At 46.8% G+C, this 17,963-nt stretch overlaps 1 protein-coding gene across 2 annotated transcripts in view; it reads left to right on the top strand.

Annotated features, from left to right (window-relative positions):
- LTBP4 (latent transforming growth factor beta binding protein 4) overlaps positions 1-17,963 on the top strand; it is a 355,162-nt gene that overhangs the window by 92,892 nt on the left and 244,307 nt on the right. For both annotated transcript variants that reach the window (XM_082262863.1, XM_082262864.1), the window contains exon 4: positions 1,213-1,409. In XM_082262863.1, coding sequence (XP_082118989.1) covers positions 1,213-1,409 — 197 coding nt within the window. The remainder of the gene's footprint in view (positions 1-1,212; positions 1,410-17,963) is intronic.

Here is a 17,963-nt window from a genome sequence, read left to right on the forward strand (position 1 = left end):
ACGAGAAAGATTTATGTCATTTTTGTTGTTTTTTTTTTAACGAGTAATGGCGGCGATCTGCGATTTTTTTTGCGGGACTGCGACATTGCGGCGTACAGGTCGGACCCTTGACTGACATTTCTGACACTTTTGGGGGAACCAGTGACATTACTACAGTAATCAGTGCTATACATATGCACTGTTACTGTAAAAATGACACTGGCAGTGAAGGGGTTAACTTTATTGGAGAGGGAGGGGTTAAGTGTGTCCCTAGGGGGCGTGTTTCTTACTGTCATTGGATGTGGCTGTGTGTGTAACAGCACAGATCAACGGTCCTACATAGCAGGACCGAGTGATTTTACACAGGGGAGAATGACAGGCGGCTTTGTTTACATTAGCCGCCTGCCTTTCTCCCTCTCTACCCGACGATCACAAGTGACCGGCGGACATCGGGTTCGCCGGTCACACGCGCCGTCTTCTTCGGGTACGAGCGGGGGCGGGAGTGCGCCTCCGGCGGCGCGCCCTTGCCCCCTATTCGCTCCCAGGCTAGTGACGTACCGGTACGTCACTTTGCCTGGGAGGGGCTGACCGCCACCCTATATAGTTGGGCGGCGGTCGGCAAGTGGTTGAAAGCATTCAAATCGCCAAGTTTGGCTGTTTTGAATGCTGTAATTTTTTTAAATCTGGCGCAGAATAATCGGAAGTGATGTCATGACATCACTTCCGGGTTTTTACATGGAGACCTGATCAGAGCCGAATGCGGCTTTGGTTGGGTCTTCGACGGCCGTGCAGGCTGGTTGCCTGGGTCTCCCGTCCCGCAGAAGGCGGCAGGAGGGGGGGGGGGGAATGTCCCATCCCACTCCTTGTAATGACAGCCGAGCGGCTTCTCAGCCGCATCGGTCGTCATTACAAGACAGCCGACCGTCAGCTATGGACGCCGGTACCGGGGTGATGCCTCTAGCTGCAGGCATCACTCTGGTACAAGCACTTTCCCAAAATATCGGCAATATCAGTAACCTCAGGGGCCGATTCTGATATATCGGGAAAAGTGCAGAGCGGCACTCAATATATCGGCTTTGCTGGTAATCGGTCGATCCCTAATACAAACCTCACAGCAGTTCTAACCTATTACCACTAAAAAAAAAAAAAAAAGTTTTGACCCACTTTAGCAATTAAAAAATGATAATTTTGAATGATTAAATGTATAATAATTGTTGGTACTGGTTTTCTCAGGGTCCATGAGCTGCAGTCTATTCTGCAGAAGAAGGGGTTTGCAGCAAAGGATAAGATGACCACTTTACTTACAAAGCATTTGGAAACACAGAAGACTCAAACAGCCAAGGAGAACGGGAAGGAGAGACCGCGGACCCCCAATGCTATACGCACCCCAAAAGGAGAATTTAATATTCACAGGCAGATCCAGAATAGTGGTGAGTGTACATTTCTTGATGATACCGTATTTCAGATCAGCGACTAAAACTGTAGTTCTGTACACCCAAAGGTGCAGCCTGTGCTAAAATGTTAACATCAGTCTCACTGGGATGATCACGCATAACTAATGAATAACATAATGGCTGAAATACTTTTCCTGGGGAAAATGCTGTTCCAGGTTCCCTTCAGTGTTGACCACATGTGTGGAGGTCTAGGTACTTGATCCTCTGATCTCTGAAGGGTTGTGTCAGCCAATCTGAGCATTGATTGCCCCTTATAGCAAAATGACACAAGGGGTTGCCTAGGCTCTGATATATATATATATGGCCAGTACTGAAGGGAGTCTAAAGCAGTTTTTTTTTCTGGAAAAAAAAAAGACTTTCGTCCCTTCTGTATTTCTTTGTTTCTCCATACTGGGAAGACTGTCAGCATCATTTTGGATAGAGTGTGAAAGAGCTAAAGTGGTTGTAAACCCTTACATACACCATATTACCAAAGGTATTGGGACGCCTGCCTTTACACCCACATGAATTTTATTGGCATCCCAGTCTTAGTCCATAAGGTTCAATATTGAGTTGGCCCTCCCTTTGCAGCTATAACAGCTTCAACTCTTCTGGGAAGGCTGTCCACAAAGTTTTAGGAGTGTGTCTATGGGAATGTTTGACCATTCTTCCAGAAGCGCATTTGTGAGGTCAGGCACTGATGTTGGAGAGAAGGCCTGGCTCGCAGTCTCTGCTCAAATTCATCCCAAAGGTCAGGGCCGGCCCTACCATGGGTCCCAGGCGGCACTTAGAGAGGGGCGGCCCCCGGCCGCCTCTTCTCTCCTTCGCCTATCGCAAAAAAAAAAAAAAAAAAGGTCCGCGGCTGGTCCGACATGCACACTGTGCATGCGCCGCCGCCCCTCGGGAGAACTAATAGATGTTCGGCTATTTCCGGAAATAGCCGAACATCTATTAGTTCTCCCGAGCGGTGGCGGCGGCGGCGCATGCACAGTGTGCATGTCAGGCCGGCCGCGGACGTGTTGACGTGTGGCCCCGGGCGGCGCCATTTTTAAATCCTAAGGCGCCCTTTAGGAACAGGTAAGTGAGACTGCACACTACCTGTCATTATGCGGGGCTGCAGGCATACTACAGAAGATGCAGTGCTGCGGGCATGGTACATGCCCGCAGCACTGCATCTCCTGTAGTATGCCCACAGCCCGCATTCTCTTGTACCAAGTCCGTCTCCTGCACCATGCCCGCAGACCCTGCATTCTCCTGCACCATGCCCACAGACCCTGCATTCTCCTGCACCATGCCCACAGACCCTGCATTCTCCTGTACTATGCCCGCAGCCCCGCATTCTCCTGCACCATGCCCGCAGACCCTGCATTCTCCTGCACCATGCCCGCAGCCCCGCATTCTCGTGCACCATGCTCGCATACCCTGCATTCTCCTGCACCATGCCCGCAAACCCTGCATTCTCCTGCACCATGCCCACAGACCCTGCATTCTCCTGTACTATGCCCGCAGCCCCGCATTCTCCTGCACCATGCCCGCAGACCCTGCATTCTCCTGCACCATGCCCACAGACCCTGCATTCTCCTGCACCATGCCCACAGACCCTGCATTCTCCTGTACTATGCCCGCAGCCCCACATTCTCCTGCACCATGCCCGCAGACCCTGCATTCTCCTGCACCTTGCCCACAGACCCTGCATTCTCCTGCACCATGCCCACAGACCCTGCATTCTCCTGTACTATGCCCGCAGCCCCGAATTCTCCTGTACCATGCCCGCAGACCCGCATTTTCCTGCACCATGCCCGCAGACCCTGCATTCTCCTGCACCATGCCCACAGACCCTGCATTCTCCTGCACCATGCCCACAGACCCTGCATTCTCCTGTACTATGCCCGCAGCCCCGCATTCTCCTGCACCATGCCCGCAGACCCTGCATTCTTCTGCACCATGCCCACAGACCCTGCATTCTCCTGCACCATGCCCACAGACCCTGCATTCTCCTGTACTATGCCCGCAGCCCCGCATTCTCCTGCACCATGCCCGCAGACCCTGCATTCTCCTGCACCATGCCCACAGACCCTGCATTCTCCTGTACTATGCCCGCAGCCCCGAATTCTCCTGTACCATGCCCGCAGACCCGCATTCTCCTGCACCATGCCCGCAGACCCTGCATTCTCCTGCTCCATGCCCTCAGACCCTGCATTCTCCTGCACCATGCCCAAAGACCCTGCATTCTCCTGCACCATGCCCACAGACCCTGCATTCTCCTGTAATATGCCCGCAGCCCCGCATTCTCCTGCACCATGCCCGCAGACCCTGCATTCTCCTGCACCATGCCCGCAGACCCTGCATTCTCCTGCACCATGCCCACAGACCCTGCATTCTCCTGTACTATGCCCGCAGCCCCACATTCTCCTGCACCATGCCCGCAGACCCTGCATTCTCCTGTACTATGCCCGCAGTCCCTGCATTCTCCTGCACCATGCCCGCAGACCCGCATTCTCCTGTACCATGCCCACAGCCCCGCATTCTCCTGTACCATGCTCGCAGCCCCGCATTCTCCTTTACCATGCCCACAGCCCCGCATTCTCCTGTACCAGGCCCGCAGCCCCGCATTCTCCTTTACCATGCCCACAGCCCCGCATTCTCCTTTACCATGCCCACAGCCCCACATTCTCCTGTACCAGGCCCGCAGCCCTGCATTCTCCTGTACCATGCCCGTAGCCCTGCTTTCTCCTGTACCATGCCTGCAGCCCCGCATTCTTCTGTGCCATGCCCACAGCCCTGCATTCTTCTGTACCATGCCTGCAGCCCCGCATTCTCCTGTACCATGCCTACAGCCCTGCATTCTTCTGTACCATGCCCACAGCACTGCATTCTCCTGTACCATGCCCGCAGCACTGCATTCTCCTGTACCATGCCTACAGCCCTGCATTCTTCTGTACCATGCCCGCAGCACTGCATTCTCCTGTACCATGTCCGCAACCCTGCATTCTCCCGTACCATGTCCGCCGCCCTGCGTTCTTCTGTACCATGCCCGCAGCCCTGCATTCTCCTGTACCATGTCCGCAGCACTGCATTCTCCTATACCATGCCTGCAGCACTGCATTCTCCTGTACCATGTCCGCCACCCTGCGTCCTTCTGTACCATGCCCGTGGCCCTGCATTCTCCTGTACCATGTTCGCCACCCTGCGTTCTTCTGTACCATGCCCCCAGCCCTGCAGGGCACTGTGGCACTATAGACAGTAGAAAGCCTGGTGTGCTCATCTGCCCAGTGTCTATTGCTCTGTCCCGCTCCTGCTGTCACTCTGTACACACTCACACCCCTCTAACTGCTTTCATAGTCCTATAGAATGTGGGGGCCTCTTGGAGGGCGTGAATTTTTTTTTTTTTTTGGGGGGGGGGGGGGGCAGCATTTCATTCTCGGACCCAGGCAGCACAATGTCTTGGGCCAGCCCTGCCAAAGGTGTTCTATCAGGTTTAGTTCAGGACTCTGTGCAGGCCAGTCATGTTCCTCCACCCCAAACTCGCTCATCCATGTCTTTATGGACCTTGTGCACTGGTCCAAATCATTTGGTGGAGGGGTGATTATGGTGTAGGGTTTTCTTTTATGGGTTGGGCTTGGCCCCTTAGTTCCAGTGGAGGGAACTCTTAAGGCGTCAGCATACCAAGACATTTTGGACAATTTCATGCTCCCAACTTTGTCAGAGTCCTGACCTCAACCTGATAGAACACCTTTGGGAGGAATTAGAGCAGAGACTGCAAAGCGAGCCAGGCCTTCTCTCCAATATCAGTGCCTAACCTCACAAATTCCCTTCTGGAAGAATAGTGAAACATTTCTATAGACACACTCCTAAACCTTGTGGACAGCCTTCCCAGAAGAGTTGAAGCTGTTATAGCTGCAAAGGCTGGGCAACCTCAATATTGAACCCTATAGACTAAAACTGGGATTTGTTTTTTAAAGTTCATGTGCATGTAAAGGCAGGCGTCCCAATGCTTTTGGTAATATAGTGTATATGTCAGGTGATATGCAGAGATTAAACAAATCCTCCTACATACATTGCACTTGTTTATCTGCAGCCTTTTCTCCTCTACAGCCTCCTAAAGCACACATTTTACATAGTGTTTCTGAACTCTAGCAGGCAGGGGGTTAGGATCTGGCATCACACACTGCCCAGCATAAAGCAGAGGGCTGAGTGTAATCTGAGATTTGTGTGTGAGAATGAACACCCCCCCCCCCCCCCCCCCCACACACACAGTCTCATAGGGAAACATCTACAGCTGAGGCTGTCAATCACCTTCTGTGGGCTGGAGAGGAGGCAGGGCCACCCCCTGAGATTGGTGTCAGAATAAACTATCAGAAGTGACTTGTTCCTCATGCAGATATCAGAGGGAGGACAGAGCAGACAGAAATGACACTAGGTTCTTTGGATTAGGGCAAGTACACACTATAGAAGGATATGATTTGTTAATTTTTAATTTCAGAGGCTTATAACCACTTTAAAATTTATCAAGTTTTCGTTTCTGCAAACCTATTGGTGGAACTTTCCCTCACTTCCTGTCCCTAAAACATCAGAATGATAAATTGATGGAACGGTTGTACCAGGACATGAAGGCAGAAAAATAAGTTATGGTTCAGCATTGAGAGAGGCTCTTACTAATCTGTACTCTATCCAAAACCTAACAAGAAAAAGCTTTACTGTAGCTGGAGTTAGTCTTTTCCACCTTAAAGTGGTAGTATACTCCGCTTTTTAACTTTTAGCTACAGGTAAGCCTATAATAAGGCTTACCTGTAGGTAAAATTAATATCTCCTAAACCTGCACAGTTTAGAAGATATTTATCCTGCATGCAGCCGCTGACACCAGCGGTGCATGCGCTCTGAATGTCCGGCGTATCTTGCTGTACCTTCAGAGCTCCTTGCCGGAAAGTGAACTCCCGCGCGCATGTGTGGGAGTGACGTCACCGCGGCTCCGGCCACTCACAGCGACAGAGCCGCCAAGCCCGGAAGAGACGCAGAGGGAACATGTCAGCTCCCTCAGCGGTGTCTGGGCAACTGTGTGGGGGCTTCACTCCAAGGTAAGTATTTCATAATGTGCTAGTATGCGATGCATACTAGCACATTATGCCATTGTCCTGCAGGGGGTTTTTTTTGTTTTTTTTTTACACAGGGGATACAACCGCTTTATGGAGGAGGTTTTTGAGTTTTCTTTCTTAGAATACATTGTGTATATTATAGAATATGGCAAATTCAAGGACTTAATGTGAGAATCCATCTGCTGTGGGGTAAGGTAGGAAGTGTTCATGCACATACAGTACACAGGTGACTTGAACCTAAGTAAATTATCCTGTAAAACATTTCATTCTATTTGCTGAGTAGTGATTGCATTGCCTATAAAGTACAATGAATGCACAGAACTATTTCTTCCTGGAGTACCACCCAGCAGTACTGTATATGTCCTCATTGCACCGACAATAACCCTAATACTAAACCTAATACCCACTCTAACCCTAATTTGTTGCATAGCTCCATTGTTCTAGCTTGGTACAATGTCAGTATGTATATCTCATACTTGAGGGCCTGCTGGCAAAGCTGCATCTTTTGGCTTCTGTGCAAATTTCCTGGACTTTCCTCTGCACACAGAACATGTGGGAAGGGGGGGGGGGGGCTCGCTCAGCAATACCATCATTCAGAGAGGGCTTTGCATAGGTGTCCACCCCAAAGCTCATACATACATGCTTGTGTATGTATGTAAGTGTGTGTTTATGTACAGTATCTCACAAAAGTGAGTACACCCCTTACATTTTTGTAAATATTTTATTATATATTTTCATGTGACAACACTGAAGAAATTACACTTTGCTACAATGTAAAGTCAAAATGTCCAAATTAGGCCCAATTAGCCATTTTCCCTCCCCGGTGTCATGTGACTCATTAGTGTTACAAGATCTCAGGGGTGATTGGGGAGCAGATGAGTTAAATTTGGTGTTATCGCTCTCACTCTAACTCTCACTCTCTCATACTGGTCACTGGAAGTTCAACATGGCACCCCATGGCAAAGAACTCTTTGAGGATCTGAAAAAAAGTTGCTCTACATAAAGATGGCCTAGGCTATAAGAAAATTGCCAAGACCCTAAAACTGAGCTGCAGCACGGTGGCCAAGACCATACAGCGGTTTACTGTAGCTGCTGACTTTTAATATTAGGACATTTATCTTTCCAGGGATCCCACGGTGTTGACACCCCAGCCGATTTTTCAGATCAGCTCTCAGGTGCTGCCGCCATCATTCTTTTGGCTTCACAGTCGGTTCCCTACTGTGCATGCATGAAGCATGCTGCGCTTTCCAAATGACCCAGAGGAAGGAGGGGGGGTGAACTTCTGAGGGACCTTGCCGCGGCAGAGTCTCATGGAAGTGGAGACAGATAAACAAGTACCCATTCCCCCTTAAAGGTGCCAAATGTGGCACTGGAGGGGGGGGGGGAGCAGATAAGCGGAGCTTCCACTTTTGAGTGAAGCTGCACTTTAGGAAAAAAGAGGGGGGAAAAACGCAGTGGAATGCGTCAAAAGTGTGCATGCAGATAAGCATCCAGAAAGAATCTGGACTGCGTTTCCATGGTGTAAACTGGCCCTCCATTCTAAAACATCCCCCGCAGCAGCTGGTGGGAGAGAGGGAAGTTGTCAGTGCTGCGGAGGGCACGAGGGGAACGCGGGCAGCAGGTGGAGGGTGTGCCCACATACAGAGAGTAGTGGTTAATGATTCTAACTCTGAATGGTCTAAGGTTATCAGTAGTGTACCCCAAGGTTCAGCGTTGGGACCCTTACTTTTTATTATCTGTATAAATGATATAGTGTCTGGGATTAAAAGTACCATTTCAGTCTTTGCAGATGACACCCAAGATTTGCAGTGGAATAACTTCTTTACAGGATGTCTCCAATTTACAAGCCGACCTCAATGCACTGTTTCATTGGGCAACTATGTGGCAAATTATGTTTAATGTTGATAAATGTAAAGTTATGCACTTGGGGGCTAAGAATATGCATGCATCACACATACTAGGGGGGGGTACAACTCGGGGAATCCATAGCGGAGAAGGATCTGGGGGTTTTGGTACATCATAAGTTTAATAATAGCATGCAATGCCAAGCTGTGGTTTCCAAAGCGAGCAAAGTCCTTTCTTGTAATAAGAGAGGTATAGACTCCAGAGAGAGAGATATATTAATTTTGCCCCTGTAAAAATCATTAGTAAGACCTGATCTGGAATATACAGTTCAGTTTTGGGCACCAGTTCTCAAAAAGGATATCGGGGAACTAGAGAAAGAGCAGAGAAGGGCAACTAAACTGATAAGAGGCATGGAGGAGCTCAGCTATGAGAAAAATTTAGAGGAACTGAATTTATTCTCTCTTGAGAAGAGGAGATTAAGGGGGGATATGATCAATATGTACAAATACATAAGGGGTCCATATAGTGAACTTGGTATTGAGATTTTTACTGTAGGGTCATCAGGAAAAGAGATTTTGTCTCCAAATATGGAAAGGTTTCTTCATAGTAAGAGCTGTAAAAATGTGGAATCGACTCTTCCAGAGGTGGTTCTGGCCAGCTCTGTAGATTGCTTTCAAAAAGTCCTGGATTCTTTCCTAGGTGTGCATAATATAACTGGGTACTAACATTTAAAGGTAAAGTTGTTCCAGGGAATATCCGATTGCCTCTCAGGGATCAGGAAGGATTTTTTTCCCCTGCTGGAGCAAATCGGATCATGCTTTGCTGGGGTTTTTTGCTTTCCTCTGGGTATAGGATTGTGTATATGGGATTGTATGGTTGTTTTGTTTTTTTATAGTTTATTGGTTGAGCTAGATGGACTTTGTGTCTCTTTTCAACCTGACTAACTATGTAACTATGTAACATTACAGCAAGAGTTTACTACATGGCTGAAATACATATATGGTTACTTTTTTATGTCAAGAGATTTCTTATTCTGCCATACTGCAAAGTCAGACAGTTGACACATGTAGTCTGTGATTAAACAATTCATCTGCCTGGCTCATCAGCCCAGCTTCCTTATGTCACCACCTCACTGCCAGATTTCTCAATAGACAGAGAATCAGCATCACCCCGGCCCCTCTGTCTAGTGTCCTGGGAGCTGACCAGCAAGAAATAATTCTAAAGTAGGAAGGCGAGAAGTAACAAAGTGATCTAACTGACTAGCGGAGGTGTTTGTATGGATTTATATATGAAATTGTATTGAATTATAAATCCATGGGCAAGTAAATATTAAAGTGGACCTTCACTCACTTTTACCCTTACTCCATTCTGTGCTTCTGTCTTTCCCGCCTAGGCGAGAATGACTTGTCCCCCCTGTCTGAAAATTCCTGGGATACCAACATCACCTATCCCAGGAGACTTTTAGCTAAGTTGAACACACTGCGCATGCTCAGTGAGCGTCATCAGGAGGCCAGCTGTTAGGACTTAGAAGAGACAGCCAGCTTCCTGATAAGATCACCAAGGAAAATGGTGGACAGCACCGGACACGCAGCTGCTTTTGGAGGATGATAATGGGGCAACACTGGAATCACTGAGCAGTTGAGTATTGTGATGGGAGTCACTTTGGGTGAAGGGCCCTTGGAACATAGCTTACCTTAGAGAGGGTGGGAAACCCCTGTCTCAGCTCCCCATGTCTTTCTTATGTGTAAGTCACCCTGTGTCTATTAGGGGACAGGGGGACTGAGAAAATGATGGACAACTACTTAACCACTTTACCGCCGGAGGATTTTGCTGTCTTACGTCCAGGCCACTTTTTGTGATTCGGCACTGTGCGACTTTAACTGACAATTGCGCGGTCGTGCGATGCCGTACCCAAACGAAATTTACGTCCTTTTTTTCCCACAAACAGAGCTTTCTTTTGGTGGTATTTGATCACCTGTGCAATTTTTACTTTTTGCGCTATAAACAAAAAAAGAGCGTAAATTTTGAAAAAATAACAATATTTTTCACATTTTTTGATATGAAATTCCCCCCCCAAAAAAATGTAAAAATTTAAATTTTTTTAAATTTTTGGCCAATTTGTTTTCTGCTACCTATGTTTGGTAAAAAAAGTCACAATAAGCGTATTTTGATTGGTTTGCGCAAAAGTTATTGCGTTTACTAACTGAGGGAAAGATTTCTGTCATTTTTGGTGTTTTTTTTTTAACGAGTAATGGCGGCCATCTGCGATTTTTTTTTTGCGGGACTGCGACATTGCGGCGGACAGATCGGACCCTTGACTGACATTTTTGACACTTTTGGGGGTACCAGTGACATTACTATAGTAATCAGTGCTATAAATATGCACTGTTACTGTAAAAATGACACTGGCAGGGAAGGGGTTAATTTTATTGGAGAGGGAGGGGTTAATGTATGCCTGGTGCTTACTAACGTGTGTGGGGGGAGGTGACTGAGTGACACAGGGACAGATCGCAGGTTCAGCTATGCTGAACCCTGCAATCTGTCACTGTCTGTCACTTAGGAGATCCGCCCGCTTTGTTTACACAAGCAGGCAGATCTCCAAACTCGATTCCCCCGACGATCGGGGAAGGGCGGCGGTGATCACCGCCGCTCCTCCCCTGGCCCGACTCCCGCTGTGACTGAATACAGCGGGAGCGAGCCTCTGGCAGCGCACGTGCGCCACCCACAAGGGGAGGAGTCCAGTGACGTAGGTCTACGTCGCTGGACGGGAACTAACCACTTTGCCGCAGTAGAGCTCGAGTGAGCGGTCGGCAAGTGGTTAATGGACACTGAGAATATGGTTTGGATTACTTCAAATGGGACAGTATTATTTATAAAAACAACAGCTCTCAAGAAATATATGAAGATTTAATCCCACTTTACACTGTCAGACTTATAGCCTGTCATAGACTGTTGCCATGAAGCCTGAGAGAATAATCAAAGCATTGCTTAGATGCGGATTCAATGGTTATTTGTGTTACCTATTGTTTGTCTGTCTGCTGGTTTTGTGTGCACTCCACCTAGGTTCTTTTTGGGTATATATTCTGTGGGAGTTTGGTCAATAAAGAGTTCCATATCTCATACAAGCTAAGTTGTTGGCTAGCCTTGTATGTTATGTGGCTATAATATCTGATATCTATGTTCAAGACTGGAGGAAGCAGTATACTGACAGAAGCACTTAAGCACGGTGTGGGTTGGTTCTGTCACATTGGCGGCAATTAGTGGGATGCTTCCTGCAGTCTGGGACATCCAAACCTCCACTGGGATCCAAGGTCCGGATACCGTACTAGCCGCCATGGAAGAGGAGCTCGGAAGAAGGTTGCGAGAGAACTCTGGAAGAAACCGCTAGCCCGTGAGCAGCGACACCAGGGAAAAATCTTCCTCTCTATCCAGGAAAGGCACTGGTAACAGTACGAAGTGCGAATGGTGTTTTTGGGGAAAAAAACACACAAGCAATGGAAAGCTGAGTTAAGCAGGCTGGTCCAGGCAGAGATGCGGTTGGACGAGAGCTACAGAGCTCTCCCCTTGTATGTAACCCAAGTGTGCCCGTGGACAGCGAACGACAGCCCAATGTAGCTTTGGCTACAGCGGTCTGGGACTGTCATTAGAAAGGCTGTCCAAGGATCCTGACCTTGGGAGTGATCTGGAGTGGTGTTTGGGGGAAAACTTGGAATAGAGAGAAGAGATGCTGAATGTCTTGAAAGTGCACTGGAAGATTTGGAGTTTCTAGCCAATCAGGGATGGGAGCTGGAGATCGCCTCAGACGGCTGCTAGACTCTGCTCAGCAGCTGGTCTTGGCCCCTTTGCCTGAGACTATCCAGAAGTAACAGCCGGCAGTTCTGAAAGTCTGGCTGATGTATCACCCCAGATGATTTCTCATTAGACGTAAACGCGTTGGGTCCAGCTCCATCTATGCCATTGTGTTCCATGATTGTTACAGGATCATTATTGTTGAAAGGCCTGATTTTATCTACTATACTGTAAGTGTTTTTAATCCTCTTATTAAACACTTTTCCCTTACCGTTTTACACTATGTGAATGCTTTTTTTTGCTCTTTTTTCTGGGTATCCATCTATTGAGTTTAACTGGAGAAGATATACTCACTACCTAATGCAATTCGTGGATTATCTATTCTCTATGATAGTGGAATACTTTACGGTGTTGTTAGCACAGTGGAAAGGGATGCCATACATTGAAAATGTCCTCTTCCTCCTTATACTTGGTGTAGCTACACCACTGCTTGAATTGAATCACCAGGCATAAGCCAAACTGGGTCCACCGTTTCTGGTAAGCCCCCTAGATGTTAGTGGTGGCTGACTCATTCACGGTTTCTACATACTACTAGCAATTATCACTTGGATTTGCATTTAGAAGACTCACATTTCTTCATTCACTATGGACTATCTGTGATTGTTATATTTACTGTTTTCTCACTTAGTTATTATTATGTATCATGTGTCTCTAAATTTTCATTCAGATTTTTAAAGTGCTGCACTTTTTAGGTGTTTATATTGTTACAGACTGTCTTCTGTTGTGCTTGCTGCTAATATCCATCAAAATTTCCACTAGAACAATAAGCGCAGTATTTTTAGAATTTTCACTGAGTTTGCTTTGCCAACCTCCACTCGCAGCTATAAAAGTGGAGCTCTTATGGTGGATGCAGCAAGTGTTGACTGACCTTGAGGAACCTGTTTCTGCACAGGACGAGCTTGGATGGAGGAATGCGTCTGTCCAGCAGCTGGATAAAGGTACAGGAGATGGAGCAGCTGGCTCATCTTCCCAGCTTCAGTTCAAGGGCTCGGGAGAAGAGGAAGCCACCTTCATTCCCCAGCCACAGATCACAGAAAATATGGATTTAGTTGATTTTTCATCAGAGGATGTTATTGATGATGAATCACCCGTCAAAGTTTTGGCACTGGGCCCCAGTGCCACCAGCCTGTGCCCTGGACCTTCAGCAATTCCAGAGACTAATTAATAGAACTTTCTGCCTAGGAAGAACAACCTGGTGAGCTTCCAGTAGAAGAGCTGGCATCAGGGCCAAACTTCACTGAGCTCTGCCCAACACCAACAGTAGCTTCAGCCTCCCTGAGAGAAGAGGCAGCCAGCCTTTCTCCTATGCCACTGACAGGGACCTGGGATTTCCTGTTAGCAGCATCTGCGGATTTACAAGAAACTTCTCCAGCTGAAGAGCTGACAATTGGACAGAGGGTGACACCTGAAGCAGTTCCGGAGGCCCAGGGTGAGAAGGAGACGGTCACTTTCCAGCAGCAGATCAGGATCCAGGGGGAGAAGGGAGAGGAGAATGTTGTCCACCCTCACCCAACAGTCAGTCAGAAGAGAGGAAACGGTAACTCCCCAATGGCAGCTACACAGTTCGGAGAAGAAGGTGGTCGTCCTTCCTCCCAAGTGAGAGATCCACAGTCTGGGAGTGGAGAAAGCCAGCCTCCCTCCCCAACAAATAGCCGGAGTGGATTATGTGGAGACCCCTGTAGAAGTGCTGGCAACAGGGCAGATGGCTACTAACCTCTACCCAGCACTGGTAACAACTGTGGAGTTCCGGGGAGCTGGGGCAGTTGGCCCCTCTCCCAAACGACAAGCTAACGTAGTGAAACTTCTACACCCAGCAGAAGCGCTGGCAGACAGGCAAAGAGTCAACGATTTTTAGTTAAATTAAAAGAATCAAATCCAATGCACCCGCATACTGTGAGTGAGAAGACATGGTTTCTTTGGGTGGACCATTACCTTCCGAAAGATATGGACAGGTCCCTGCTGCTTGCGTTACAGGGTTTCATGTGAAACTCGCCCAAAGATACGGTAGCTGGCTTCCCAATGAGCTCACCCCTTGGCATTCTCCCCTCTTCCCTTCATTTCTTTATTTTCTTTCCCTTTCTCCCTTGAATTTCTGGTAATATCCCTAGCTGTTTCTAAATTAGTCATTCAGGCTTCCTTTTCCTTCATCACCAAACTCCTTATCTGAAACCATCTATAGGGCTGTTGACCCCCCAGACTTCTGGAGGGAGATATCCTCAGTCATTTAGATGCTATGTGAAACTACTATGTCAGTATAGGAGGATAGTGTTACCATTTTGTGTGGGAACCCATATTGCTCACATAAATTTCCATGTGATTGGACATTTGCATCTCTATGAAACTGTGTATCTGTAATTCCTAACTAAGGCTTTGACGGTTTTCATTTGTACTTGGTGTTCTTCTAATAACAATTTATTGGAAAAGCATACCCAGGCACACAATTTGCCCAAAAGAATGAGCATTTAGCATTCAGTATACAGCATGGCCTTAAGTCCCTTTATAGTAAAGAGAACAATCTATCTGTAGGGCATATCATACACATAGGATATGCTTATCCTGAGCAGGGAACGTGTACGTGTGACCTTGGCCTTATCAGCAGCCTAGAAGTGAATGTAGAGTTAAGCGCCAATCTGCGTCCTGTCTTTGTTTTTTTCTGTCTACTCCCAGGACTAAGGTCTGAAAACGCCCAGCAGAAAATAACACTATTCAGATTGATATGAATTTCCTGCAGAATTCCATTAAACCAGGCCGATGACAGACAAAAACTGTTCTTCCACTCCATTCAGGTTATTACCATTCCGATGCCACAAATTACATAGGCTGATGTCCACATGTTGAGCCTTTTGTTCATCTTCGTAGAAAGCGAACCTATTAGCACAAAATGAAATTTGAATTTCAGCCTTATGCCATCATAAGGTATAGAGTGTGTGGCAAGCAGTCTTGAGTTCATTGATTAGGTTGAAGATGTTCTGCTTTGGAGCATGAGTGGGTTCTGGGAAATGGAAGACTCGGGTGTGGGAGCTCAAAGTGACACTTCAAAGAATAACTGATGAATTGGATGTGGGCTACAGAGCAAAGCAATGACAAATCAGGGAAGAGATTGTAAATAATGAACATCTGTATTTATACTGAAAATCTTCCTTAAAGGGGACCTGTCACTATGTACAAGACATATGGTGAGAAACACTACTTGAGGTTCTTCCAGACATACAGTAAGAAAATATTTCCTTGTCGGGATCAGTAGTTCGATATCAGTTTTTGCAGATGACACAAAATTGGGCAGGGCAATAACTGCACAGCATGAAGCAGATATCCTACAGAATGACCTGGACAAAATAACGGAGTGGGCAACGACATGGCAAATGAGGTTTAACGTGGAGAAGTGTAAGGTTTTGCACTTAGGGACTAGAAACATAAAAGCACAATACACATTAGGAGGGGAACCCTTGGGGGAATCAAAAATGGAGAAAGATCTGGGAGTATTGGTTGATGATAGACTAGGCAACAGCATGCAATGTCAAGCGGCAGCTGCCAAAGCCAGCAGAATATTAGCATGCATAAAGAAAGGGATGTATTCCAGAGATAAGACTATAATCCTTCCACTTTATAAAACTCTGGTCTGACCGCATCTGGAGTATTCTGTCCAGTTCTGGTCGCCAGTCCTCAGGAGGGATGTGTTGGAGCTGGAGAGAGTCCAGAGAAGGGCAACTAAACTAATTAGGGGATCGGAGGACCTTAATTATGAAGAGCGTCTGCAATCGCTCGATTGATTCTCCCTGGAGAAGAGACGCCTGAGGGGGGACATGATAGCAATTTTTAAATATCTCAATGAGGATCTCAGCTTAGAAAAAAAGCTGTTCAATCGAAGGGATTGCATGAGGTCTCGAGGGCATACAATGCGATTAGAGGAGAAGCGTTTTAACCTCAGGCAACGTGGGGGGTTCTTTACTGTTAGGGCTACAAGATTGTGGAATTCTCTACCACAAGAGGTGGTTTCTGCGGGAAGTATGGTGGCTTTCAAAAGACTATTAGACGTACATCTCAAGGATCAGAACATTCAGGGGTATGTGAGATGATTACGGCCACACACACCTACACAGGTTGAACTGGATGGACTGTTGTCTTTATTCAACCTCACCTACTATGTATGGTCAGATCATGGAACAATTGTGTGTCTGTAAGCCATCCCTGACATCACCCACCCAAACCTACTAATGAAAAAGACCTTAGAGACCAGCCGATCACTAATGATTTTCCCGAGATGAGGGAGGAGAAGTTCTTGAGTGCTCCTGCATAATATTCTGCCTGAAGAGTGGCACTGTTCGTTTTAGGAACAGTCATCTTGTAACGCCCTACTCCCTGCACATGATAAGGTAAGTAGTGTTACCATCGTCTACCATTGCTCTGGAAACCCCCATACTGCTTATTTGCTTGTTAAGTCTAGGGGTGCAGGAAAATGGAGAAATACTTACCTCACAGCTCTCGGTAGCTCCTGGCTGTGGTCACAAGTCTGCCTTCTCCGTGTGTAATGTTTAGTTAATAGCACTATATTATATGTGTTGATGTCAAGAAACTGCCCACAGCCCGAAGTGCCAGGAGGAGAATGCCGGAGCCTGCCATAACAGAATGTAAGCTAAGTAATACTGCCTCTTCAACTTCCCCTTGATACAATAAGTGCTTATAGTTGCAGTAAGTGGGGTGCTACAAAGACCACTCACTCCCTCCTGCTCCATGCCCACTAACCAGCTAAACACAATAGGGGCGGATATTACATCTTGATTGATGGAGGAATCACCTCCCTCTTATTCTAAGACACAGGCTGGAGGGGTGTGATACAGGGTGTGACTGGCAGAAATATGCCCACACCATGTTATTGCCAAAAAATATATATAGATTTGATTTCAAATATATATTTGTATGACAATTAAAAACAGTTTATTGATAATAATTTATTTTTTTTCTGTATCCCAAAAGCTGTTTTTTTAATTTTGAACATGTGACCAGCAGCAGAGGACTAGAAGCTCCCCCTGCTTATGTTTCCCTGCAGAGAGGCTAGGTAAGAGCTGGGTCATGTGACAGCTGTATATCGATTAGGAAAAAGATACTTAGATGTTTTTTTTATTAAAATAATTACAGTGCCATCATCCAAATATAGAAATAGAAGGGACAATGTAAATTAAACAGTGTGTGTTTAGTATCACTTTAAAGGGTAAATAAATTCTAACAATGGATTTCTTTGATTTGGTCCCTTTTGTTCTGTTTAGTATACCGTTGACAGTGTTATATCTGTTCAATAAGTGCAAGAAAATACCTGTTAATCCAGCCAGACATCCTGTCAGCTGATAACTTCATGTGCTCTCTGCTTAGTTGCACTGTTACCAGTAACATTACTTCCAGTTATCTCTGAGTACAACAGAACAACTCCCCTTTATGTAACAGAGAAGAGGAGAAGGAGAGGTTTCTCTGGTCCTGTCCTAGGGGGACCACGCTGCTTCTTCAAAGATACACTACATTGAGTTATCATTGAAAACCCTAGGACAGTAAATGATTTACTGGCAGAATCACCAGGAGAATATAAGGAAAAAAGCCAGAAAAAAAAGAAAATTCATGCAGCTGTAGCACCCTCCTAGGTAGGTGCTAGAAGAGAATATAGTTTTTGGGTCTTTATGCTTACCAGGAAGATTGCCAGGTAAATTTTAGAGTGCTCTCTGCCTACCAGGGGACAGGATCTATTGATAGGGTCTGTTCATGGTGCTCAGGTGCA

The sequence above is a fragment of the Pelophylax lessonae genome (genome assembly GCF_965119305.1).
Source record: "Pelophylax lessonae genome assembly, chromosome: 7".
Lineage (NCBI taxonomy): Eukaryota > Metazoa > Chordata > Amphibia > Anura > Ranidae > Pelophylax > Pelophylax lessonae.